This window comes from Anopheles ziemanni, chromosome 3 (genome assembly GCF_943734765.1).
Source record: "Anopheles ziemanni chromosome 3, idAnoZiCoDA_A2_x.2, whole genome shotgun sequence".
In the NCBI taxonomy this organism is placed as follows: domain Eukaryota; kingdom Metazoa; phylum Arthropoda; class Insecta; order Diptera; family Culicidae; genus Anopheles; species Anopheles ziemanni.
In genome coordinates this window covers 42,733,489-42,759,566 of record NC_080706.1, presented here as the reverse complement: position 1 = coordinate 42,759,566, position 26,078 = coordinate 42,733,489, and the positions used below count along the sequence as shown (strand labels likewise).

General features: G+C 46.3%; 1 protein-coding gene across 1 annotated transcript; it reads right to left on the bottom strand.

The window, feature by feature from the left end:
• Positions 1 to 69: 69 nt before the first annotated feature.
• On the bottom strand, positions 70 to 25,538 carry LOC131284774 (uncharacterized). Its single transcript, XM_058313633.1, has 17 exons — positions 25,447 to 25,538; positions 21,344 to 21,384; positions 21,147 to 21,265; positions 20,891 to 21,071; positions 20,471 to 20,803; positions 20,349 to 20,420; positions 20,056 to 20,268; positions 7,647 to 19,972; positions 7,023 to 7,136; positions 6,732 to 6,944; positions 6,156 to 6,380; positions 5,319 to 5,477; positions 5,016 to 5,207; positions 4,644 to 4,901; positions 1,856 to 3,521; positions 892 to 938; positions 70 to 333 (listed from the first exon to the last, which is right to left on the bottom strand). The coding sequence occupies exons 1-17, from the start codon at positions 25,536 to 25,538 to the stop codon at positions 70 to 72; spliced, it is 16,515 nt and encodes a 5,504-aa protein (XP_058169616.1).
• Positions 25,539 to 26,078: the final 540 nt, after the last annotated feature.

Here is a 26,078-nt window from a genome sequence, read left to right as displayed (position 1 = left end):
GAAAGCGAGACCGTGACGACACACACTGAACGGGCAAAAGCTGGCGCACAAGTGAAGCCGGTTCAGTTTTCACACGCCTGTCGACCCGGTTCCGAGGCCTGAGCCGTAAATCTCGTGCACCGTCACGACAGTGTCGATATCAGGTATAGTATTAGTGGATCGGGACACGCGTGCACTATTCTGCAACACTGCCGCCGACCACTTTGCAACTATGTCAAATCCGAACGTGACGGCAAACAGCGATGCCGTTTCGAGAGGATCGCCGAGTTCGGACAGCCGATTGCTCAAGATCGACATCTCGCAAATCGGAGTGGCACAGTTTAGGCTCGCCCCCTACTAACGTAACCCAGATTTAATCAAACTAAGTGTTCTACCCAAAATGCTTATATTTAGGTCCGTTCAGCCAAGCGCATAGATGAGCAAAAGGGGTCGCTATAATTAGAAGGTCAATACCCATCGCTTCAATAACAAATCGTGCGTTTACAATCGATTTGTGCCCATTGCAGCGCACACGCATGTCGACTACTGAGACTCGCACTTTCCATAGGATCTATTTCATCCACCCAAAAGACTCGTGCCGTGTTCGATACACGGTATGACTCGAAATGGGCTTAAATAAGTTTGTGAATTCTCAGATCAACAGTTGTGGTTGTCATGCTTGACATAGTATGTTTTTGGCTATTGTCAAGATGCGAAAGCGAACGCAAAGAAAACTCTTACGATCGATTGATCGATACTGGTCATCGGAAACGAAGATATTTTCAGTTGAGCGCTGAAAATAACTAACGTGCCAACAAACACGCTGCTCATCATCCGACTCATTACATCGGTATTGTGTATGACCGACAAGATAGATTTATGCCAAATCCAAAGCTTTTGTCGGTGACCTACGCTACGATCGTCGTCGTAGATGATCAATTTGTAGTATTTGTAGTACTCTGTTTACAAAGAGTACTGAACTCATTGATGAGTAATCGTTGATATGATTGATCATTATTATGATAAACTAGCAAACAAGTTGTTGTTTCTGACTGTAGTGTGATTTGTGATATTAATCCTGCGATTTGTTATGTTAAAATTGATTGTACATCTCCGAGGATAACCGAGTTCTGCAATAAATTAAAATATATGATTTGTTCAATGATGCGATCTTCACCATAATCTGTTAGCTACGACTGCTTAAGGAGTAGAAGAAAAACTGCTAGTAGAAAGCAGTTAAACTATAAAACACATGTTTTAATTTATGATGATAAGGATAATACGGATCCAAACAAAATAGCGGTCACAAAGTACAAAGATTAAAACAATACGAGCAGGTTCCGGATTATTAATATATTCTTTCGAAAGAAGCTACAATAAAAAAGCTTACTTGCTTTCCCCAAACAAACCTTTACCTTCTTCATTTGGGGGTAAATTACTTTCCATGATTTTTGTTTTACAACACCTGCTAATACTTTAAAGTTCATCTTACTTGATCAGGATTTTTATGTTACTTCGGAAGCGGCATAGAATTGCCATTATTCATCAACAATTTGCTTAAGACGATAAATTGTTCTAATGTATTCTTCTCTTGTTGAACTGTGTCCTGAGATAAACGTTGTTTGTATTGACCTACACTGATTTTTTGTTAGATGTTTGCAACGAATGCTTTGTTCGTGGGGGAGTGGAGCCGAAAATACTCAATCGAAACGTATTGGCAATTGGAACAAGATCGATAAATTTAGTGCACATCCGATTGGATGCGAAACATTCGCCGAGGTGTACGTAGGTGTAGTGAAGCCAACGACCATGTGTGAGCGCTGTCATTGAACAAATCATCGGGCGGAAGATAAAAATAGAAGATAAATCGACTTACCCATCTTCGGCGGTATGCTGAACGACGAGCAGATGATATCATCGCTCGTGTCGTACACCTCGACGGTGCACTTGTTGAACGATTGGCCGTAGTTGTTGAAAACATGACACGCATAGGTACCCGAATCGTCGTAATCGGCCCGATCCACCTGCAGGGTAACGAGACCGTTCTTCTGCTGCACCCGATACCGGCCGCCGTGCCCGATGTCGACGCCGTCCTTCGTCCACCGGACGTCGATCTCGGAGTCGAGCACCACGCATAGCAGCTTGAAGCCGTGGTCTCGTTCGATGAACACGTTCTTCAGGTACACCGCAAACGAGGGTCCGCGCTTGGAGGGAAGCGCTCCCAGGCTGCACCGGGAGGAGCTACGCGGCGGGTCGTCTCGCAAACCTTGAGGACTCCTAGTGGCACGACGTCTGATTGCGTCGGCACGATGCTGCCGCGCGTCCGGTGCTACGCGCTGCGAATGATCAGCTCGTTCGTCCGTCAGACCTTGGCGTGCGGCAAGAACCTTGATGTGGGACGATGCACCCCGTCGCTCCTGTGCTTTGTCCTGCTCGGTGCTAACGCTAGTGATCTTGTAGTGCGTGATAAGCTGCTTGACCGTGTGTATTGCATCCTGCGTACTAGTCCTAGTATATTTCTCCTTGCTGCCTATCACTATGAACTGTTCCTCGCTAAGACAGAACTCTACGGTATCGAAAATCTTCAGCAGCTGCAACTGATAGCGGAGTAGCCAGTCCGAAATGACCACACTACTGCCGCACAGTCTGCGCACGATATCGCCGAACTTTTCAAGCGATTCTGCTAACAGGCGAAGGTACTCGACCGAGTCTAGCTGCAGCGGATTTACCGTCAGCTTTTCGATCACCAACTCAAAGGCGCATAGTAAACTATCGTCCTTTTCGGACAATGCTTCTATGGCATATTGGTTTCTAACTTGGAACATGACGCTCTTCAGCACGCTCAGATTTCGACGTATCGTTGCTAACAGCTCCTTCTGCATCTCAATCTTGTTGTACAGGTCAAGGAAACTCTTCAGCACCCTATCTAAGCCTTGGAGATGTCTCTTCATCTCCTCTAGGATGGAAACCTCGCGCTCATTGCGCACCCTGGTAAGCTGCTGCTGAGAGATGGCCGAAACAACACGGTACAACTGTCTCAAGTTATGCTTCAATGCCGGTGTGATAGATTCCGCATTCCAGCTCGCCGCTGGCGGGAGCTCTTTCACCAGGTCATGTACCGGAATGGAGAGCGACAGTAGTAAATTGACGCAGGTGGAGTACGTGGGCTTTTTCACCACTGCCACAACCGACGGGTGCAACAAGGTCAGTGTAGTTAGAGCTTGCGAAAAGTACGAATCAACGGTTTTGGGCGTCAAATCCAGTCGATCATTCGAAATAAGCTGAATGTACTCGAGGTCTTTCTGCAAAAGTTGCAGCTCTACAACGGTTTTGTTCAACGTTAGATCAATTTCAGTCCTAGAGGACCTCTTCTGGTAAATGCATTGGCGAATGTCAGTTAAAATAATCAAAATTGATTTGTACAGTGTAAACACCGTTACCCACTCAGTCGTTGAATGCAGCTTCTCGTTCTTTTGTTGAACTTGTCCGAATGCTTCCACGACCTGCAGCAAACAATCTTCTAATGTACTCCAAGAGTCTGACTGAGAAGAATAAAGATCCATTGACGCAAGAATGGTGGTTAAATTTTCGATCGGCGTTTGCAGAAGCTTTACAAGCGCCAAGTCGATTTGGAGGATCTCGAGTTCATGAGAAGTAAATAGGCTCAGCTTCACATTCTGGATAGATTTAGCAAAATTTCTTCCCGGAAGATCAGTCAAGAACATGCGTTTGGTTTCTGAAAGCATTTCCTGGAAATTTAGCAACAGTGATCCAAGCTTACTGAATTCCTTTTCTTCGGTTTCGCCCATAGCACTGTGAGTTTTTCGAGTAGTTTTCACTTTGAATGACGTGCTGATCTCGTCCTCGAATGCCTGATGTACTGCCTTTGCCGCTATCCTTTTTTGCCTCGTTAGAACAACTTCTTCATCGAAAAGGTGCTCGTCTAGAGTCCTTTCTTCTACCTTTTTCTTTTCCAGTGGATTTGCCATTTTATAAGTTACTTCTTCAGCCGTCTTTTTCACTACCAGTATTTCCTCCTGCTGCTTCACTTCTTCTTCTTTCTTCTTCTTGGCTGCTTCAGCCTCTTGTTTATCCTTCTTCTTTGCTGTTTTTTCTTCAGCCGCTTGTTTTGCTTCTTCTTCCAATTTTATTGCTTCTGCATCTGGCTTTTTCTTTGCTGCTTTGGCCTTTTGCTTCGATTCCTCTTCTGCCTTCTTTGTTCCCTCTGCAGTTTTTCTTTCCACCACTTCTTCTGCCTTCTTCTTTGCTTCTTCTTCAGCCTTCTTCTTCGCTTCTTCTTCTGCCTTCTTTGCTGATTCTTCTTCAACCATTTTCTTTGCTTCCTCTCGTGCCTTCTTATTCGCTACTTCTTCTGCCATCTTATTTGCTTCTTCGTCTGCCTTTTTCTTCGCTTCGACTTCCGCCTTCTTCTTTGCTTGATCCTCAGCCTTCGTCTTCGCTTCTTCTGCCTTCTGCTTTGCTTCTTCTTCTCCCTTCTTATTTGCTGCTTCTTCTGCTTTCTTCTTCGCTTCTTCTTCTGCCTTCTTCTTCGTTTCCTCTTCTGCTTTCTTCTTCACTTCTTCTGCCTTCTTCTTTGCTTCCTCTTCATCCTTCTTCTTTGCTGCTTCTTCTACCTTTTTCTTCGCTTCTTCTTCTGCCTTCTTTTTCGCTGTTTCTTCTGCCTTCTTCTTCGCTTCTTCCTCAGCCTTCTTCTTCGCTTCTTTCTCTGCCTTCTTCTTCGCTTCTTCTTCTGCCTTCTTCTTCACTTCTTCTTCTGCCTTCTTCTTCGCTTCTTCCTCGGCTTTCTTCTTCGCTTCTTCTTCTGCCTTCTTTTTCGCTTCTTCTTCTGCCCTCTTCTTTGCTTCCTCTTCTGCCTTCTTCTTCGCTTCCTCTTCTGCCTTCTTCTTCGCCTTTTCTTCTGCCTTCTTCGTTTCTTCTTCAGCCTTCTTCTTTGCTGCTTCTTCTGCCTTCTTCTTCGTTTCTTCCTCAGCCTTCTTCTTCGCTTCTTTCTCATCCTTCTTCTTCGCTTCTTCTACCTTTTTCTTCGCTTCTTCCTCTGCCTTCTTCTTCGCTTTTTCTTCTGCCTTCTTCTTCGCTTCTTCTTCTGCCTTCTTCTTCGCTTCTTCCTCTGCTTTCTTCTTCGCTTCGTCTTCTGCCTTCTTCTTCGCTTCTTCTTCTGCCTTCTTCTTCGCTTCCTCTTCTGCCTTCTTCTTCGCCTTTTCTTCTGCCTTCTTCGTTTCTTCCTCAGCCTTCTTCTTTGCTACTTCTTCTGCCTTCTTCTTCGTTTCTTCCTCAGCCTTCTTCTTCGCTCCTTCATCCTTCTTCTTCGCTTCTTCTACCTTTTTCTTCGCTTCTTCCTCTGCCTTCTTCTTCGATTTTTCTTCTACCTTCTTCTTCGCTTCTTCTTCTGCCTTCTTCTTCGCTTCTTCCTCTGCCTTCTTCTTCGCTTCGTCTTCTGCCTTCTTCTTCGCTTCTTCTTCTGCCTTCTTCTTTGCTTCCTCTTCTGCCTTCTTCTTCGCTTCCTCTTCTGCCTTCTTCTTAGCTTCTTCTTCTGCCTTCTTCGTTTCTTCCTCAGCCTTCTTCTTTGCTGCTTCTTCTGCCTTCTTCTTCGTTTCTTCCTCAGCTTTCTTCTTTGCTTCTTTCTCAGCCTTCTTCTTCGCTTCTTCTGCCTTTTTCTTCGCTTCTTCTTCAGCCTTCTTCTTCGCTTCTTCTTCTGCGATCTTCTTCGCTTCTTCTTCTGCATTCTTCATCGCTTCCTCTTCAGCCTTCTTCTTCGCTTCTTCTTCTGCCTTCTTCTTCGCTTCCTCTTCTGCCTTCTTCTTCGTTTCTTCTTCTGCCTTCTTCTTCGCTTCCTCTTCTGCCTTCTTCTTTGCTTCTTCTGCCTTCTTCTTCGCTTCCTCTTCAGCTTTCTTCTTTGCTGCTTCTTCTGCCTTCTTTTTCGTTTCTTCTTCAGCCTTCTTCTTTGCTTCTTCTTCCTTTTTCTTCGCTTCTTCTTCTGCCTTCTTCTTTGCATCTTCTTCTGCTTTCTTCTTCATTTCTTCTTCTGCCTTTTTCTTCGCTTCTTCCTCAGCTTTCTTTTTCGCTTCTTCCTCTGCCTTCTTCTTCACTTCTTCTTCTGCCTTTTTCTTCACTTCTTCTGCCTTCTTCTTCGCTTCCTCTTCTGCCTTCTTCTTCACTTCTTCTGCCTTCTTCTTCGCTTCCTCTTCAGCCTTCTTCTTCGCTTCCTCTTCAGCCTTCTTCTTCGCTTCTTCTTCTGCCTTCTTCTTCGCTTCTTCCTCAGCCTTCTTCTTTGCTTCTTTCTCAGCCTTCTTCTTTGCTTCTTCCTCTGCCTTCTTCTTCGCTTCTTCTTCTGCCTTCTTCTTTGCTTCCTCTTCTGCCTTCTTCTTCGCTTCCTCTTCTGCCTTTTTCTTTGCTTCTTCCTTAGCCTTCTTCTTCTTTCCTTCTTCTTCCGCTTTTTTCTTCGCTTCTTCTTCAGCTTTCATCTCCGCTTCCTCTTCTGCCTTCTTCTTCGCTTCTTCTGCCTTCATCTTTGCTTCCTCTTCTGCCTTCTTCTTCGCTTCTTCTGCCTTTTTCTTAGCTTCTTCTTCTGCCTTCTTCTTTACCTCTTCTTCTGCCTTCTTCTTTGCTTCCTCTTCTGCGTTCTTCTTTGCTTCTTCCTCAGCCTTCTTCTTCGATTCTTCTGCCTTCTTCTTCGTTTCCTCTTCTTCTGCCTTCTTCTTTGCTACTTCCTCAGCTTTCTTCTTCGATTCCACTTCAGCCTTCTTCTTCGCTTCTTCTTCTGCCTTCTTCTTCGCTTCTTCTTCTGCCTTCATCTTTGCTTCTTCCTCAGCCTTCTTCTTCGCTTCTTCTGCCTTCTTCTTAGCTTCTTCCTCAACCTTCTTCTTTGCTGCTTCTTCTGCCTTTTTCTTCGCATCTATTTCTGCCTTCTTCTTTGCTTTTTCTTCAGCCTTCTGTTTTGCTTCTTCCTCAGCCTTCTTCTTCGCTTCCTCTTCTGCCTTTTTCTTTGCATCTTCTTCTGCCTTTTTCTTCGCTTCTACTTCAGCATTCTTCTTTGCTTCTTCTTCAGCCTTCTGCTTTGCTTCTTCCTCAGCCTTCTTCCTCGCTTCCTCTTCTGCCTTTTTCTTTGCATCTTCTGCTGCCTTCTTCTTCGTTTCTTCTGCCTTCTTCTTCGTTTCTTCTTCTTCTGCCTTCTTCTTCGCTTCTTCTTCTGCCTTCTTCTTTGATTCTTCTGCCTTCTTCTTCGCTTCATTTTCTGCCTTCTTCTTCGCTTCTTCTTCAGCCGTCTTCTTTGCTTCTTCCTCATCTGTCTTCTTCTTCGCTTCTTCTTCAGCTTTCTTCTTTGATTCTTCTGCCTTCTTCTTCACTTCCTCTTCATCCTTCTTCTTCGCTTCTTCTGCCTTTTGCTTTGCTTCTTCTTCTGCCATCTTTTTCGCTGCTTCTTCTGCCTTCTTCTTCGCTTCTTTCTTAGCCTTCTTCTCCGCTTTTTCTTCTGCCTTCTTCTTCGCTTCTTCTACGCTTTTCTTTGCTTCTCCTTCAGCCTTCTTCTTAGTTTCTTCCTCAGATTTCTTCTTTGCATCTTCTGCCTCATTATTTGCTTCTTTTTCTGCCTTCTTCTTCGCTTCTTCTTCTGCCTTCTTCTTCGCTACTTCTTCTGCCTTTTTCTTTACTTCTTCTTCTTTCATTTTCCTCGCTTCGTCCTCAGCCTTCTTCTTCGCTTCCTCTTGAGGCTTGTTTTGCGCTTCTTCCTTTATCTTCTTTTTAGTTGCTTGTTCATCAACCTTCTGCTTCACTTCCTCTTCCATTTTATTCGCCTCCTCTTCTACCTTTTGCTTTGCTACTTCACCGACATTCTTCACTGATTCAACATCATTCTTTGATTTCATAGTTTCCTCTTTTTCTTCATAGGTCACATCTACCGATCTCTTATTTTTCTCCAACTGAATGCATTCTCGTATATCGTGCTGCACATGGGTCACTGTATCAACCAACTTGCTATGAGCTGTGCTCTCTTGGGCCTTTTCAGCAGTGTGTGTTGTTTGAGCCTTCTCTAAGGATGCACACATTTCTAGCAGACAATCTTCCACAACGACCGTCGGCTGCATATGAGCTGCCTGGAGATCGATGTTCTTCAGTGTCTCGGTGACCTTTGCGATCGGAGAAGCGATGGCATTCACAAACTCAATGCTCTCGAGCTGCATAGGTTGTCCAATGAGCTCGTTGATAGTGGTTTCCAAGGCAACCAAAGGCTTCGAAACCTCTTTCACCACAATGTCCGACTTCACAAGCTGCTGGACTTCGGACAAGGATTGCTTCAGCGACTCCAAAGCGCCTCGTTGCAGCTTCGAGTTCTTTTCTCTAGTGTCCTTCTCCAACTGAATGCATTCTCGAATATCGTGCTGCACATGGGTCACTGTATCAACCAACTTGAAATGAGCTGTGCTCTCTTGGGCCTTTTCTACAGTGTGTGTTGTTTGAGCCTTCTCTAAGGATGCACACATTTCTAGCAGACAATCTTCCACAACGACCGTCGGCTGCACATGAGCTGCCTGGAGATCGATGTTCTTCAGTGTCTCGGTGACCTTTGCGATCGAAGAAGCGATGGCATTCACAAACTCAATGCTCTCGAGCTGCATAGGTTGTCCAATGAGCTCGTTGATAGTGGTTTCCAAGGCAACCAAAGGCTTCGAAACCTCTTTCACCACAATGTCCGACTTCACAAGCTGCTGGACTTCGGACAAGGATTGCTTCAGCGACTCCAAAGCGCCTTGTTGCAGCTTCGAGTTCTTTTCTCTAGTGTCCTTCTCCAACTGAATGCATTCTCGAATATCGTGCTGCACATGGGTCACTGTATCAACCAACTTGCTATGAGCTGTGCTCTCTTGAGCCTTCTCTACAGTGTGTGTTGTTTGAGCCTTCTCTAAGGATGCACACATTTCTAGCAGACAATCCTCCAGAACGACCGTCGGCTGCACATGAGCTGCCTGGAGATCGATGTTCTTCAGTGTCTCGGTGACCTTTGCGATCGGAGAAGCGATGGCATTCACAAACTCAATGCTCTCGAGCTGCATAGGTTGTCCAATGAGCTCGTTGATAGTGGTTTCCAAGGCAACCAAAGGCTTCGAAACCTCTTTCACCACAATGTCCGACTTCACAAACTGCTGGACTTCGGACAAGGATTGCTTCAGCGACTCCAAAGCGCCTTGTTGCAGCTTCGAGTTCTTTTCTCTAGTGTCCTTCTCCAACTGAATGCATTCTCGAATATCGTGCTGCACATGGGTCACTGTATCAATCAACTTGCTATGAGCTGTGCTCTCTTGGGCCTTTTCTACAGTGTGTGTTGTTTGAGCCTTCTCTAAGGATGCACACATTTCTAGCAGACAATCCTCCAGAACGACCGACGGCTGCACATGAGCTGCCTGGAGATCGATGTTCTTCAGTGTCTCGGTGACCTTTGCGATCGGAGAAGCGATGGCATTCACAAACTCAATGCTCTCGAGCTGCATAGGTTGTCCAATGAGCTCGTTGATAGTGGTTTCCAAGGCAACCAAAGGCTTCGAAACCTCTTTCACCACAATGTCCGACTTCACAAGCTGCTGGACTTCGGACAAGGATTGCTTCAGCGACTCCAAAGCGCCTTGTTGCAGCTTCGAGTTCTTTTCTCTAGTGTCCTTCTCTAAATGAATGCATTCTCGAATATCGTGCTGCACATGGGTCACTGTATCAACCAACTTGCTATGAGCTGTGCTCTCTTGGGCCTTTTCTACAGTGTATGTTGTTTGAGCCTTCTCTAAGGATGCACACATTTCTAGCAGACAATCCTCCAGAACGACCGTCGGCTGCACATGAGCTGCCTGGAGATCGATGTTCTTCAGTGTCTCGGTGACCTTTGCGATCGGAGAAGCGATGGCATTCACAAACTCAATGCTCTCGAGCTGCATAGGTTGTCCAATGAGCTCGTTGATAGTGGTTTCCAAGGCAACCAAAGGCTTCGAAACCTCTTTCACCACAATGTCCGACTTCACAAGCTGCTGGACTTCGGACAAGGATTGCTTCAGCGACTCCAAAGCGCCTTGTTGCAGCTTCGAGTTCTTTTCTCTAGTGTCCTTCTCCAACTGAATGCATTCTCGAATATCGTGCTGCACATGGGTCACTGTATCAACCAACTTGCTATGAGCTGTGCTCTCTTGGGCCTTTTCTACAGTGTGTGTTGTTTGAGCCTTCTCTAAGGATGCACACATTTCTAGCAGACAATCTTCCACAACGACCGTGGGCTGCACATGAGCTGCCTGGAGATCGATGTTCTTCAGTGTCTCGGTGACCTTTGCGATCGGAGAAGCGATGGCATTCACAAACTCAATGCTCTCGAGCTGCATAGGTTGTCCAATGAGCTCGTTGATAGTGGTTTCCAAGGCAACCAAAGGCTTCGAAACCTCTTTCACCACAATGTCCGACTTCACAAGCTGCTGGACTTCGGACAAGGATTGCTTCAGCGACTCCAAAGCGCCTTGTTGCAGCTTCGAGTTCTTTTCTCTAGTGTCCTTCTCCAACTGAATGCATTCTCGAATATCGTGCTGCACATGGGTCACTGTATCAACCAACTTGCTATGAGCTGTGCTCTCTTGGGCCTTTTCTACAGTGTATGTTGTTTGAGCCTTCTCTAAGGATGCACACATTTCTAGCAGACAATCCTCCAGAACGACCGTCGGCTGCACATGAGCTGCCTGGAGATCGATTTTCTTCAGTGTCTCGGTGACCTTTGCGATCGGAGAAGCGAAGGCATTCACAAACTCAATGCTCTCGAGCTGCATAGGTTGTCCAATGAGCTCGTTGATAGTGGTTTCCAAGGCAACCAAAGGCTTCGAAACCTCTTTCAGCACAATGTCCGACTTCACAAGCTGCTGGACTTCAAACAAGGATTGCTTCAGCGACTCCAAAGCGCCTTGTTGCAGCTTCGAGTTCTTTTCTCTAGTGTCCTTCTCCAACTGAATGCATTCTCGAATATCGTGCTGCACATGGGTCACTGTATCAACCAACTTGCTATGAGCTGTGCTCTCTTGGGGCTTTTCTACAGTGTATGTTGTTTGAGCCTTCTCTAAGGATGCACACATTTCTAGCAGACAATCCTCCAGAACGACCGTCGGCTGCACATGAGCTGCCTGGAGATCGATTTTCTTCAGTGTCTCGGTGACCTTTGCGATCGGAGAAGCGATGGCATTCACAAACTCAATGCTCTCGAGCTGCATAGGTTGTCCAATGAGCTCGTTGATAGTGGTTTCCAAGGCAACCAAAGGCTTCGAAACCTCTTTCACCACAATGTCCGACTTCACAAGCTGCTGGACTTCGGACAAGGATTGCTTCAGCGACTCCAAAGCGCCTTGTTGCAGCTTCGAGTTCTTTTCTCTAGTGTCCTTCTCCAACTGAATGCATTCTCGAATATCGTGCTGCACATGGGTCACTGTATCAACCAACTTGCTATGAGCTGTGCTCTCTTGGGCCTTTTCTACAGTGTATGTTGTTTGAGCCTTCTCTAAGGATGCACACATTTCTAGCAGACAATCCTCCAGAACGACCGTCGGCTGCACATGAGCTGCCTGGAGATCGATGTTCTTCAGTGTCTCGGTGACCTTTGCGATCGGAGAAGCGATGGCATTCACAAACTCAATGCTCTCGAGCTGCATAGGTTGTCCAATGAGCTCGTTGATAGTGGTTTCCAAGGCAACCAAAGGCTTCGAAACCTCTTTCACCACAATGTCCGACTTCACAAGCTGCTGGACTTCGGACAAGGATTGCTTCAGCGACTCCAAAGCGCCTTGTTGCAGCTTCGAGTTCTTTTCTCTAGTGTCCTTCTCCAACTGAATGCATTCTCGAATATCGTGCTGCACATGGGTCACTGTATCAACCAACTTGCTATGAGCTGTGCTCTCTTGGGCCTTTTCTACAGTGTGTGTTGTTTGAGCCTTCTCTAAGGATGCACACATTTCTAGCAGACAATCTTCCACAACGACCGTGGGCTGCACATGAGCTGCCTGGAGATCGATGTTCTTCAGTGTCTCGGTGACCTTTGCGATCGGAGAAGCGATGGCATTCACAAACTCAATGCTCTCGAGCTGCATAGGTTGTCCAATGAGCTCGTTGATAGTGGTTTCCAAGGCAACCAAAGGCTTCGAAACCTCTTTCACCACAATGTCCGACTTCACAAGCTGCTGGACTTCGGACAAGGATTGCTTCAGCGACTCCAAAGCGCCTTGTTGCAGCTTCGAGTTCTTTTCTCTAGTGTCCTTCTCCAACTGAATGCATTCTCGAATATCGTGCTGCACATGGGTCACTGTATCAACCAACTTGCTATGAGCTGTGCTCTCTTGGGCCTTTTCTACAGTGTATGTTGTTTGAGCCTTCTCTAAGGATGCACACATTTCTAGCAGACAATCCTCCAGAACGACCGTCGGCTGCACATGAGCTGCCTGGAGATCGATTTTCTTCAGTGTCTCGGTGACCTTTGCGATCGGAGAAGCGATGGCATTCACAAACTCAATGCTCTCGAGCTGCATAGGTTGTCCAATGAGCTCGTTGATAGTGGTTTCCAAGGCAACCAAAGGCTTCGAAACCTCTTTCAGCACAATGTCCGACTTCACAAGCTGCTGGACTTCAAACAAGGATTGCTTCAGCGACTCCAAAGCGCCTTGTTGCAGCTTCGAGTTCTTTTCTCTAGTGTCCTTCTCCAACTGAATGCATTCTCGAATATCGTGCTGCACATGGGTCACTGTATCAACCAACTTGCTATGAGCTGTGCTCTCTTGGGCCTTTTCTACAGTGTATGTTGTTTGAGCCTTCTCTAAGGATGCACACATTTCTAGCAGACAATCCTCCAGAACGACCGTCGGCTGCACATGAGCTGCCTGGAGATCGATGTTCTTCAGTGTCTCGGTGACCTTTGCGATCGGAGAAGCGATGGCATTCACAAACTCAATGCTCTCGAGCTGCATAGGTTGTCCAATGAGCTCGTTGATAGTGGTTTCCAAGGCAACCAAAGGCTTCGAAACCTCTTTCACCACAATGTCCGACTTCACAAGCTGCTGGACTTCGGACAAGGATTGCTTCAGCGACTCCAAAGCGCCTTGTTGCAGCTTCGAGTTCTTTTCTCTAGTGTCCTTCTCCAACTGAATGCATTCTCGAATATCGTGCTGCACATGGGTCACTGTATCAACCAACTTGCTATGAGCTGTGCTCTCTTGGGCCTTTTCTACAGTGTGTGTTGTTTGAGCCTTCTCTAAGGATGCACACATTTCTAGCAGACAATCTTCCACAACGACCGTGGGCTGCACATGAGCTGCCTGGAGATCGATGTTCTTCAGTGTCTCGGTGACCTTTGCGATCGGAGAAGCGATGGCATTCACAAACTCAATGCTCTCGAGCTGCATAGGTTGTCCAATGAGCTCGTTGATAGTGGTTTCCAAGGCAACCAAAGGCTTCGAAACCTCTTTCACCACAATGTCCGACTTCACAAGCTGCTGGACTTCGGACAAGGATTGCTTCAGCGACTCCAAAGCGCCTTGTTGCAGCTTCGAGTTCTTTTCTCTAGTGTCCTTCTCCAACTGAATGCATTCTCGAATATCGTGCTGCACATGGGTCACTGTATCAACCAACTTGCTATGAGCTGTGCTCTCTTGGGCCTTTTCTACAGTGTATGTTGTTTGAGCCTTCTCTAAGGATGCACACATTTCTAGCAGACAATCCTCCAGAACGACCGTCGGCTGCACATGAGCTGCCTGGAGATCGATTTTCTTCAGTGTCTCGGTGACCTTTGCGATCGGAGAAGCGATGGCATTCACAAACTCAATGCTCTCGAGCTGCATAGGTTGTCCAATGAGCTCGTTGATAGTGGTTTCCAAGGCAACCAAAGGCTTCGAAACCTCTTTCAGCACAATGTCCGACTTCACAAGCTGCTGGACTTCAAACAAGGATTGCTTCAGCGACTCCAAAGCGCCTTGTTGCAGCTTCGAGTTCTTTTCTCTAGTGTCCTTCTCCAACTGAATGCATTCTCGAATATCGTGCTGCACATGGGTCACTGTATCAACCAACTTGCTATGAGCTGTGCTCTCTTGGGCCTTTTCTACAGTGTATGTTGTTTGAGCCTTCTCTAAGGATGCACACATTTCTAGCAGACAATCCTCCAGAACGACCGTCGGCTGCACATGAGCTGCCTGGAGATCGATGTTCTTCAGTGTCTCGGTGACCTTTGCGATCGGAGAAGCGATGGCATTCACAAACTCAATGCTCTCGAGCTGCATAGGTTGTCCAATGAGCTCGTTGATAGTGGTTTCCAAGGCAACCAAAGGCTTCGAAACCTCTTTCACCACAATGTCCGACTTCACAAGCTGCTGGACTTCGGACAAGGATTGCTTCAGCGACTCCAAAGCGCCTTGTTGCAGCTTCGAGTTCTTTTCTCTAGTGTCCTTCTCCAACTGAATGCATTCTCGAATATCGTGCTGCACATGGGTCACCGTATCAACCAACTTGCTATGAGCTGTGCTCTCTTGGGCCTTTTCTACAGTGTGTGTTGTTTGAGCCTTCTCTAAGGATGCACACATTTCTAGCAGACAATCTTCCACAACGACCGTGGGCTGCACATGAGCTGCCTGGAGATCGATGTTCTTCAGTGTCTCGGTGACCTTTGCGATCGGAGAAGCGATGGCATTCACAAACTCAATGCTCTCGAGCTGCATAGGTTGTCCAATGAGCTCGTTGATAGTGGTTTCCAAGGCAACCAAAGGCTTCGAAACCTCTTTCACCACAATGTCCGACTTCACAAGCTGCTGGACTTCGGACAAGGATTGCTTCAGCGACTCCAAAGCGCCTTGTTGCAGCTTCGAGTTCTTTTCTCTAGTGTCCTTCTCCAACTGAATGCATTCTCGAATATCGTGCTGCACATGGGTCACTGTATCAACCAACTTGCTATGAGCTGTGCTCTCTTGGGCCTTTTCTACAGTGTATGTTGTTTGAGCCTTCTCTAAGGATGCACACATTTCTAGCAGACAATCCTCCAGAACGACCGTCGGCTGCACATGAGCTGCCTGGAGATCGATTTTCTTCAGTGTCTCGGTGACCTTTGCGATCGGAGAAGCGATGGCATTCACAAACTCAATGCTCTCGAGCTGCATAGGTTGTCCAATGAGCTCGTTGATAGTGGTTTCCAAGGCAACCAAAGGCTTCGAAACCTCTTTCACCACAATGTCCGACTTCACAAGCTGCTGGACTTCGGACAAGGATTGCTTCAGCGACTCCAAAGCGCCTTGTTGCAGCTTCGAGTTCTTTTCTCTAGTGTCCTTCTCCAACTGAATGCATTCTCGAATATCGTGCTGCACATGGGTCACTGTATCAACCAACTTGAAATGAGCTGTGCTCTCTTGGGCCTTTTCTACAGTGTGTGTTGTTTGAGCCTTCTCTAAGGATGCACACATTTCTAGCAGACAATCCTCCAGAACGACCGTCGGCTGCATATGAGCTGCCTGGAGATCGATGTTCTTCAGTGTCTCGGTGACCTTTGCGATCGGAGAAGCGATGGCATTCACAAACTCAATGCTCTCGAGCTGCATAGGTTGTCCAATGAGCTCGTTGATAGTGGTTTCCAAGGCTACCAAAGGCTTCGAAACCTCTTTCACCACAATGTCCGACTTCACAAGCTGCTGGACTTCGAACAAGGATTGCTTCAGCGACTCCAAAGCGCCTTGTTGCAGCTTCGAGTTCTTTTCTCTAGTGTCCTTCTCCAACTGAATGCATTCTCGAATATCGTGCTGTACATGGGTCACTGTATCAACCAACTTGCTATGAGCTGTGCTCTCTTGGGCCTTTTCTACAGTGTGTGTTGTTTGAGCCTTCTCTAAGGATGCACACATTTCTAGCAGACAATCTTCCACAACGACCGTCGGCTGCACATGAGCTGCCTGGAGATCGATGTTCTTCAGTGTCTCGGTGACCTTTGCGATCGGAGAAGCGATGGCATTCACAAACTCAATGCTCTCGAGCTGCATAGGTTGTCCAATGAGCTCGTTGATAGTGGTTTCCAAGGCAACCAAAGGCTTCGAAACCTCTTTCACCACAATGTCCGACTTCACAAGCTGCTGGACTTCGGACAAGGATTGCTTCAGCGACTCCAAAGCGCCTTGTTGCAGCTTCGAGTTCTTTTCTCTAGTGTCCTTCTCCAACTGAATGCATTCTCGAATATCGTGCTGCACATGGGTCACTGTATCAACCAACTTGAAATGAGCTGTGCTCTCTTGGGCCTTTTCTACAGTGTGTGTTGTTTGAGCCTTCTCTAAGGATGCACACATTTCTAGCAGACAATCCTCCAGAACGACCGACGGCTGCACATGAGCTGCCTGGAGATCGATGTTCTTCAGTGTCTCGGTGGCCTTCGCGATCGGAGAAGCGATGGCATTCACAAATTCAATACTCTCGAGTTGCGTAGGCTGTCCGACAAGCGTTTCTACTATATCTTCAAGTTCAGTTAGAGGCTTTTGATACACTGATGCTGATTTTGTTTCGCCTATAAAATCTTTTAGATCTGCTATGCTTGCCTTGATCGACTGACATTGGCTGTGCAGTTTAGTGTTTTCTTCATACGTTACAAACACTTTCTCAGGAGTGGCAACCTTCACTATTTCAGTTAACGATTCTGCAAAGGTTTCACTAGACCGAGCCATTTCGTTGGTATTATATAAAGCATATGATTCTGCTGCAGCCTGCAAGCATGTGTATTGGTTAAGTATCTTGTCTGCATCTATCGTGGAAGTCATTGTTTGATCATCCATTATATCACACGTAGTACGCATGCTGATCGCAAACCTTAGCAATGAATCGAACACAACCTCGTTTTCGGCGGATTGTGACTGCTCGTGTGATTTCAAGGCAGCAGTTGCACACTCGCTTAGGCTGTCTAGAGATTCCGTAAGGATTTCACACTTCTGACGTTCGCCGAAAATTTCGATTGCATACTTTTCTGTAGCCTCCCGTATTCTTTTACAATCGGTGTGAATAGAAAATAGAGCCATTTCATAAATAGCCTTACGCCGCTCCACAACTGTGGTAAGAGATGTTTCTGTTTCTATCAAGAAAAATACCATCTTTCTAGCATGGTGCAAGATATCTTGACGAATTTTTTCATACTTGCTATTCGAGCGCATGTAGCTGAAGTGCTGGAGATTGTCGTGCACGTTCAGGAAAGCCGTCGCCATAAACGACAGCATATCCTGTTCCGTTTTCTCCTGTAGTGAAAGCTCAAGTTTCGTAAGATGATTCATCAAAAGCTGTATTAGTACAATTTCCATTCGAGCGCACTCTTCGTTATCGATAGAGTCCGCCGTATGAATGCAGAACAGGCGGTTGAGACATTCTTCCAATCGCTCGAAAACATCCGCACTGTCGCGGAAGTCCTTGCTAGCACGCTGAATCTCCTCTTTCAGATGTACGATGAGTTCGTAGAACTCTTCGATCTGCTGTTCCAGCGCCTGGTTACTGTTGTACTCGCTTTCCGGTACATGGCGCAGTTCGTTTGTCAACTTCGACAGAGCTGTCTTCATTTCCTCCAGCGGCACAAACATGTCATTGAGACAACTGATAACCTCCGCGTAAGATTCATTAGCCTCGACCATCTCTACTAAACTGTTCAACTCGACAACAGCTGGCTTCATTTCACTGCCTACAATTTTTTGCTGTCTCTGTTCGCTACATTGTACCATCAATACCTCGGTCTTGTTCTTCAGCTCAAGCAAAACCTCCGTCAATCCAAATCTAGCGATTTCCGAGCGCACGTTACAATTTTCCGATTGTGAAACGATCGTCAGAATGGTAGCTAATGATTTCTCAAACTCTAGCACCGTGATTTGCAGGTTCTTCACTTGCAGCAAACCGAGCGGTTCCTCAGATTTAAGGATGAAATCGATGTCCTCGAAAATTGAGCGATTAGTCACGATGCTAGTCACATCCTGCATGGCAGCAACCGAGTCTGCCTGCTGGAGAATACGCTGAGACTGAATGCTTTCCTGCGCCGACTCGATGCTTGTTTGAATCTCCAGGATCGCCATGTAGATCTTCTGTTGGGTGACAAAATCCGCCTCTAGCTGCTGGCCGGCTAGGATACGTAGATCTGTCAGGCAGTTCAGTATCTGCTTGCCACACCCCTCAACGATACACACGCTAGTTCGGTAAACGAACGTCCGACTATAGCCACCGATTTGTACGCACTTCTCCACGACGCTCAGTCCACGTGCTAACAGTTCCAGCGGATCGAGCAGACTCTCCAGCGTTGACGTATTTGCTAGGTTCTTGTGCAGCTGCTGTACTGGGTAGAGTATATCGGCAAGAATTTTATCGCTTCGCTCCATGAAGCTCGCCGTAATCGCCAAATCCGACTGATTCCGTACCTCCTCACGAATAGAGGCAAGATGGAAGATGACCGTTTCTACCAGCGAAAGCAATCGCTGACGCGTATCGTCACCTGTCGCGACGTCGACTGTCTTAGCTGGGCTCGTCAGAACCGGAAGACTGTCCCGGCTGAGAATGCTCATCATCACGTCACGCTCCAGGTCGGAGTGCTCCGATGAGGTCATACTGCGGAACTCATCCTGATCGTTACTGCTATGTCGTTGCGTGCGAACCTTCGACGAGGCAATTCCACTTTCGAAGGTGAACGTGTTCTCATCGTGCATCTCGTCAATGTCGAAGTCCGTGCGGCGATCATCTTCGAACAGGTTGGCATCCTCCACCACCGGTACGTCGATGACAAGCGCCTCCATCACCAACTGGCCCGAGGTGGACGTTTCCTTCACGAAACGCAACGACGGCATGTTGGTGACGTTCTCGTTTTCGTTAATATTCTGGTGCAATTGATCAGCGAACATCTGCACAATCTGCAGCGCTTCATCGTTCGTCAACTCAGGTGTTTCGTAGAGCGACACCGACACCTCCTTACCGTCGAAAGTAAACGATATCTCGCCCCGACCGTTGCTTGCTGCACTTTCGTACGAGGCGGCCGTGTCGAATATTTGCGAAGTGCGCTCCTCGTGGATTGTTGACAGGGATGCATCTTTTACGAGTGCTGCAGCACCTTCCGGTGGCAGAGGTCCCTCGTCTGCGATACCATCGTATCCGTGCAACGAAGCTGTACTGCTCACCGATCCCATGCAGTTCACCGCCTCACACGTGTACGTTCCGAGGCAGCACTTACCATCCTGGCCAGTAATGATGCGGTGAATATCGCCCGGTTTCAGCTCCGTGCCATCCTTGTACCACTTCAGCACCGGTTGCGGTACACCGATTACCTTGCATTCCAGGTTGACCGTACCATCGCGTAGCATGACCGCTTTAAGGTTTTCGAGGAACTTCGGCTTACGGTAGTGCTTCGGTATGATCAGCTTCACGAAGCAGGACGTGCCCGCCTGACCGAACTCATTCGTCGCCACACACTTCCACTCACCCTGATCGTCCAGCTGCGCCGTTACAACATCAATGGAGTACGTGTAGGTGGATTCATCGGAAGAAATTTTGTAATTATCCGTCCCGTCCACAACCAGATCATCCTTGTACCAGTTCACCGTGGGCCGAGAAACCGAGCTGATCACGACCGATAGACGGAACGACTCGGCAATGTTTACATCGCGGCTGATGAGGCCCGTCTTGAAGATCGGTGCCTGGTTTACCTGCAGCAGGTTCATCCATTCCTCTTCGTTTAGCTGCGCCTTGATGTCATTCACCGAGAGGAAAGTAGTGCTAGATGCTTCACCAAGGCTATTTCTTGCCACGCAGCAGTACGATCCGAGCGAATTCACTCCCGTCAGATGGTACACATCACCCGGCTTCAACTCCCGCCCGTCCTTGTACCAGCGAAGGATTGGTGTGGGATAACCGATTACCTTGCACTCGAATGACACTAGTCCTTCCTCGGTCAGCACAGCTTTCAGACCTTCCATGAACCGGGGAGCTCGATAGTTTCTGGGTACTGAAAATGTAGCGGTTCAAAGACAAGAAAAATGTATTGCAAGTTCTTTTTCCAATGTGCAGTACGATTCAAACTACACTTACCATCCAATTCGACCACATTGGTTGTTATACCTATCAGACCGTCTTTGCAAGTAATAACACACTTCCATTCGCCGGCATCGCACAGCTCCGCGGCATTAATGTCGACAATGAAGCACCCAAGTCCATCTTCGAACATGGAATACTTTTCGTTTGCCTCGATAAGCCCACTCTGGTTGTACCAGCGAACGCTCACCGGATCGGCAGAGAGATTAACTGGAATGGACAGCAAGAAGAAACACAGTTGGTTAATAACTGACAAATGCACAAATGGGTGTTGTCCATTGATAACATACTTTTGCACCGCAGCTCAAGTCGATCACCAATCTTGCCCTTGATTCTTTCGAGTTCTTCGATAAATACCGGCGATATTCTGAGGAAGTAAACGTTTCACACATTAGAGGCCACAGTAAATACAGTTTTGCATTCTTTGCCAAGTTGACGTACTTATCAATCGTTTTGTCTTTTATGGTCGTCTCCTGCGTCTCCTGCACGCGCACCTTTGAGCTGGAGCTGTTGGTACCGACACAGTTCTTCGCCACACAGGTGTACACACCCAACGATCCCAGATCGCCTCCGTTGATGGTAAGCCCGAACATGTCACCCGCCTTGATTTCATTTCCATCCTTGAACCAGCTCAACTCCGGCGTGGGATAACCGATCACTTTGCACTCGAGCGAGATCGTACCCTGGCTCGTCAGTATGGCTCGCAGTTCGTCAACAAACTCCGGAGCTTTGTAGGTTTCTGGGACTGGGTGGGTTAAATCAAAACAAATTACATGCATCAATGCCAAGGGTCGTTTCTTTGGGTGGCAACAAATTCACCATTTTTATTTACCTCGCACTGTGAGCTGCCCACTGCAGACGCATTTGCCGAACGAGTTCTCGCCCTGGCAGGACCATTTTGCGTTGTCCTCGGGCAGAACGGTGGCGATTTCGAGTGAATGTAGCTGGCCCAGGCTGGAGCAAACGTAACGGTCCGTTTCGGGTAGAAGAAGATCGTCTTTGAACCATGAGACCTAGGGGAAGATGGTAAATCGTGCTTTATTAGAATGTTCTAAAATACTCAGAAAAACAAACCGCTATTCCCTTACCTTGGCATCCTTGGTGTTCGAAATGTGTACTGATAGTTTCGCTTTCGTGCCTACCAGCACCGTGTAATCGTTAAGTTTCCTCAGAAAGAATGGTGCTCCAATGTGTGGGGTTTCGTCCACTGCAACAAGAAAAGTGATAGAATGAAATGTAATTTTTGACGCTAGAAAATGCGCTCTCAATCTGAATCGTGGTTTACCTTGGAATGTTTCCTCTCGCATCATTTCCGTGTACACAGGACTGCAAAGAAAAGAAATGAAAGTTTCACTCTAAATGCTACTTCTTCAAAACATCTATTGCAGTTGATTGCTATTATTTCATCAATGCTTATACTATAAAAATAGCTTTATTATCTTATTTGGAGTCTTAAAAAATGCAAAAGCTAAAAAGAACAACTACTGTGTAGAATTTCCATAAAGAATTCGTAATTACCCTTATTGAAGTCACTAAAGTGTAGCAAGAGTAGTGCCATTTATACCTGAACAATTTATTCGAATTTTGAAGAGAAATTAAAAACTTTAGCCACACTATTCGTATATGATTGGTGCATCTATTTTGTTATCTAAATTGGGGCTAATACCAGTTGAAATTTAAAATTTAAAACAAACAAAATTGTTTCAGGTTAACAAGACTAACACAAGCTTGTTTCAGACAAGATTGAAAGAAACATAGTATATTATAGATAAAAACCCAAGGAAGCTAAACAACAACTTTTTTGTATGCTGTCACGTAACGACTGTGTAAATAAAATATCTAGTAATAAAATTGATGTTTAAAAGATTAAGGAGTAACAAAATGAAAGACAAATAGATTCAAAGGAAAATCATCAATGCAGCGTTTTCCAATTTATATTAATCTGATAAAAATATGGTCCAAAGAAAAAGCAAACTAAAAATATTTACATAGAAACAACGCTGAAAGACAGTGCCCTTTATTTATTTACACACCCACTAAACACATGAAGAATAAGGGTCAAATTCGAGCTGTGCTTTACAGCTCGAATCCTCAAGGACAAATTCCACTCAGCACTCGGAGTAGAGGCAATGTTGTTCAATGTAGCGATTGACTCGGCCATTTCGAAACGCTGGTTTGGCATTGAGTGTAATTTATTATGTAATGATCAAAGCACAGTTCCCAATACTTGCTGTAGCTTCATTAGGTTAACATTTTGAGGTTAAAACCGTCAAAAAGAAAAATGCGGGAACACCATGTGGCAGGCGAGCATAGATAATCTAAAACCACAGCAAATACCAGGCGTCTTTTAATTAGAACACTGTTCCAATCTGTCACCGTGTCACACCACCCGCATGCCGATCGTTGCAGAGTAATGAAGCGAAAAAGACTGTTTTTAGGGAAGACTGTTTAACGATAGGAGGTAGCGGTGTTGGGGCTAGCCGAGACGTGACCAATGATGATCTGTTTAAAGACGCACTATGGCCCGTTGGAGGATCCCAGCCATGTGTGATCGCCCGTCATCGGATCGTCGGTGTGATCTCACGCTGGTGGTGGGAGTAGGTCGAACGCGCCGGAAGCATCGTCCAACGCCGAAGGCGACCCGACGCGACACAGATGTTATGTCGCCGGCCATTCCATCTTCGAGGCCTATCCGCGCCCGTTATCCATGGGGGGGCTAACGCGTGCGCGATAATGCTATATTTATAATCGGTCGCCGATGACGCGTTGACCGCCACCATCGGTGAACTTGATCTGAGAGGACAGGATTTTCGAAAAAAAACAACGCACCCACGACGATCCTGGTGGTGGACGCGACCGCGAAACAGAGCGAGCACGCCAAATAATGCGCGTCCTCACAGTTCGGACGCCCATTAAGCAATCGTCAACTCAAGCCAGTGGTCGGCAACCGCAGTAAAAAAAAGGTCCAATAATTTAAAAACAAAAACAAGTATTTACAATCGAGTAGTAATCTAACTCTGCAGAATCTTATCAAGTTAAACAAAATATTCAACCGGAAAGGAGTTGAAAAGAGGTATACAAAGTATTTATTATTATTAGGCTTTTTTTCACTTGGTATACATCAATAAATCACACTCATAAAATTTATAATTAAATTAAATTTGATAAGTTTCAGGACTGCCATGTCAAGATTTTTGTACCATGAAAAGGAGGAGGAGGAGTTGAAAAGAGGTATACAAAGTATTTATTATTATTAGGCTTTTTTTCACTTGGTGTACATCAATAAATCACACTCATAAAATTTATAATTAAATTAAATTTGATAAGTTTCAGGACTGCCATGTCAAGATTTTTGTACCATGAAAAAAATATTTAATTTTTTTTGAGCTGGTCGGACGTATTTAAAATCTTTGTCCAAGCTAACTTTTAAAAATTTACTTACATATCTGGCAGTACAACCGCTAAGCAGTCTCGGCCTGACGTTGCTCCATCCGAAACCACTCACGGTTGTTCGTCACACTGGTCCAATTCCGTATCTCGGCTTTACTTGCGCCTCCATTTACGCTGGCAGATCAATTTGGTTACACCATCGGTTCCTCGGGACAACATAAAAGTACTTTCGGTGCCATTTTTATGACATCGCCAGCTTCCAACTCATAGAGCTCGTCACTATATCGGCTCTTCCATTGTCCATTGTGTATTTGTGAAGACATACGGCATCAAAAATCCTTCTAAGCATCTTCCTCTCGAACCGGGCCAAGAGAATTCTACAAAGTTAGGCAAGGTTCATGCCTTGAAGGTGTATGCGAGCACTGGGATTATAAATTCAACGCAGCTTCAACTATCTTGACAGGAAATCGTTTGTGGAAAAGTTTTCGCAAGCTATATGGCCTAGCCCGTGCCCAGCACGTTGCCACAGTCTGGGAAGCTTTTGTAGATGTTTTAGGCTGCTGCTACGCTTGCTCTGCACACCACTACATGCCTAGTGTATGGCTTCTAGTGCAGTGAGGTCCATGTTTAGCTTGCCTAGTACATCATCAAGTTGTTTCAAGGGTTCGGTTCTATACACTTTGCGTACGTTCCATGAGCCCTTTTTAATCGTTATCCGGGGTCGTTGCAGGGGTATGTTTCCGTTGAATTCGTATCGTTTGTTGCTTGTATGCCTTTCGCTAGTCAGAATTACTGGGACCGGGTGACTAGCCCTACAGCCCAGGGGCAGATTTGGTTGCGCCTGGTTGCACCCTCCCAGGCGTTCAAGCAGCCCGGTAACCCGGACTGCCGTTCCTCATTCTACCTTAGCCATGTAGCTCCATCACCCCAAGCGTTTGGGATTGGACCCGTTTACGCAATTTCGGATATACGGGGCTACATGTGGACAGTCCATTTGGGAGGGACATACTAGAGTAGGAGTTTGTTGAATGAATAGGAGAAAAAATTAGAATAAAAATTGAGCAGAAACTATTTCCCTACTATGTAGTCGCTAACCATTTAACACAAATTTCCCTATCACGTAAATGGGTATCCCTGGCCAAACTTGTTATTTTTTATTATATAAAGAAGGAACTTGTAAATTACTCAGATCAGTATCAAGAGTTTTGTACTGGCGACCACTGACCAAGAGATCGGCCACGCACTACGCAGGACTAGGTACCCAGAGAACATGATCTATTAGATGAGAGCTATGCATATAATTCTGGTACCATTTACAACATTGTTTCGTCAGGTGCCTCCATCGTTCAAAATGTACATAATTCACTATGAATCAAGATAGCACGCATGGTAGGTAACCTTTATTGCTCAAGTGGTGAGAAAACGGTTGGTTAAATGCTGGTCACCAGTACCAGGAGCGAACTCATGAAGCCGTTGCATCGGAATGCTACGTGACCGGCAGCTGCATCGCGAGCTCGGGAATGGAACTTAAAATATAACAAAAATTTTCGCACTGGGCGAGGATTATGCTTTCCGCAAATAAGCAAGCATTACGTATGACTTTTTGCCGCGATGCACTAGGACTCTCAACGATGGCCCTCGATAGGTTTATGCAATAAAGATTCAAAAATATGTGTTTTCTTCACCGTTCCTGCTGCTTTCTTCGCTGGCATCAGTGAAGGTCACGCTGTTTATATTGTGGCCACAATCGATTGCAACAGGATTGCCGTACCGTTCGAGTCATTCACAAAGCCGAACGACAGGAAGGGAACCGCTTGGTGTGTCTATTTTTGTTCGTTTGCGATGATACCACCTCCGCGACATTGCAGGTCACCAACGGAATGTAGAGTAGAAGGCATCAAACAAAGTTCGAGTGCGATCGTGACAAAGTCCCCTGGCGGGATCGCTTTTTCGGGGAATGGCCAGCGGCAGAAAAGGGCTAATTACCGTTGCACATACCTTTTCCGTAGACGGGGTCCAATCGATATCTCGGTTCCATTTCCTTTGTACACCTGGGCACCAGCTTCTCCCTTGCAGCAGTTACTTCCCATCTCGACGAGAGAGCACTCGATTACGGTCAAGTTTTAGGTGCTACCTGCGATGTCCTCCTCCCTTTCAACTACTTCCAGGTGCAGGCGGAAGTGTGATGGAAATTTTCACGTCGTACGCACACACGCACACACAGGTATACAAATTACGTGTTCCGATCCGGGTAACACTGAGCTGCGGAGCTCCACTTGAATCTGGATAGCCACTATATTTTCTCTACAGCCAACGAATATCGTGGCGATATTGGTAAGATTCGATCACTTCTCAATCACTTCGGACCTGCTCAAGAAACACATTTGCGCATTATGTTTCGGTAATAACTGCACACACTCTTCACACCACCAGGAGATAAATGGTTTCTTCGATCGGCGACTTCTTATTACGAAATCGGTCGAACCATACGAGCAGGCAACTTGACGCAGCTTGCTTTGCTTTGCTTGAGGGAGAATTTTTCCTGTTTTTTTTTCTGTTGTTGTTGTGGATTTTCTGGAAATGGGCAGCACTGGGAAAACGGCGCACCCGAACTGCACCAACCTTGCTTT

Excerpts from the sequence above, each read along its gene's own strand:
- LOC131284774 (XM_058313633.1), bottom strand. The coding sequence starts at position 25,538 with ATGGGAAGTAACTGCTGCAAGGGAGAAGCTGGTGCCCAGGTGTACAAA. Across the intron at positions 21,072-21,146 it reads CGAACACCAAGGATGCCAAG|GTCTCATGGTTCAAAGACGA; the intron begins GTAAGGGAATAG and ends ATCTTCCCCTAG. Across the intron at positions 4,902-5,015 it reads AGGAAGAAGCGAAGAAAAAG|GCAGAAGAAAAGGCGAAGAA; the intron begins GTAGAAGAAGCG and ends GAAACGAAGAAG.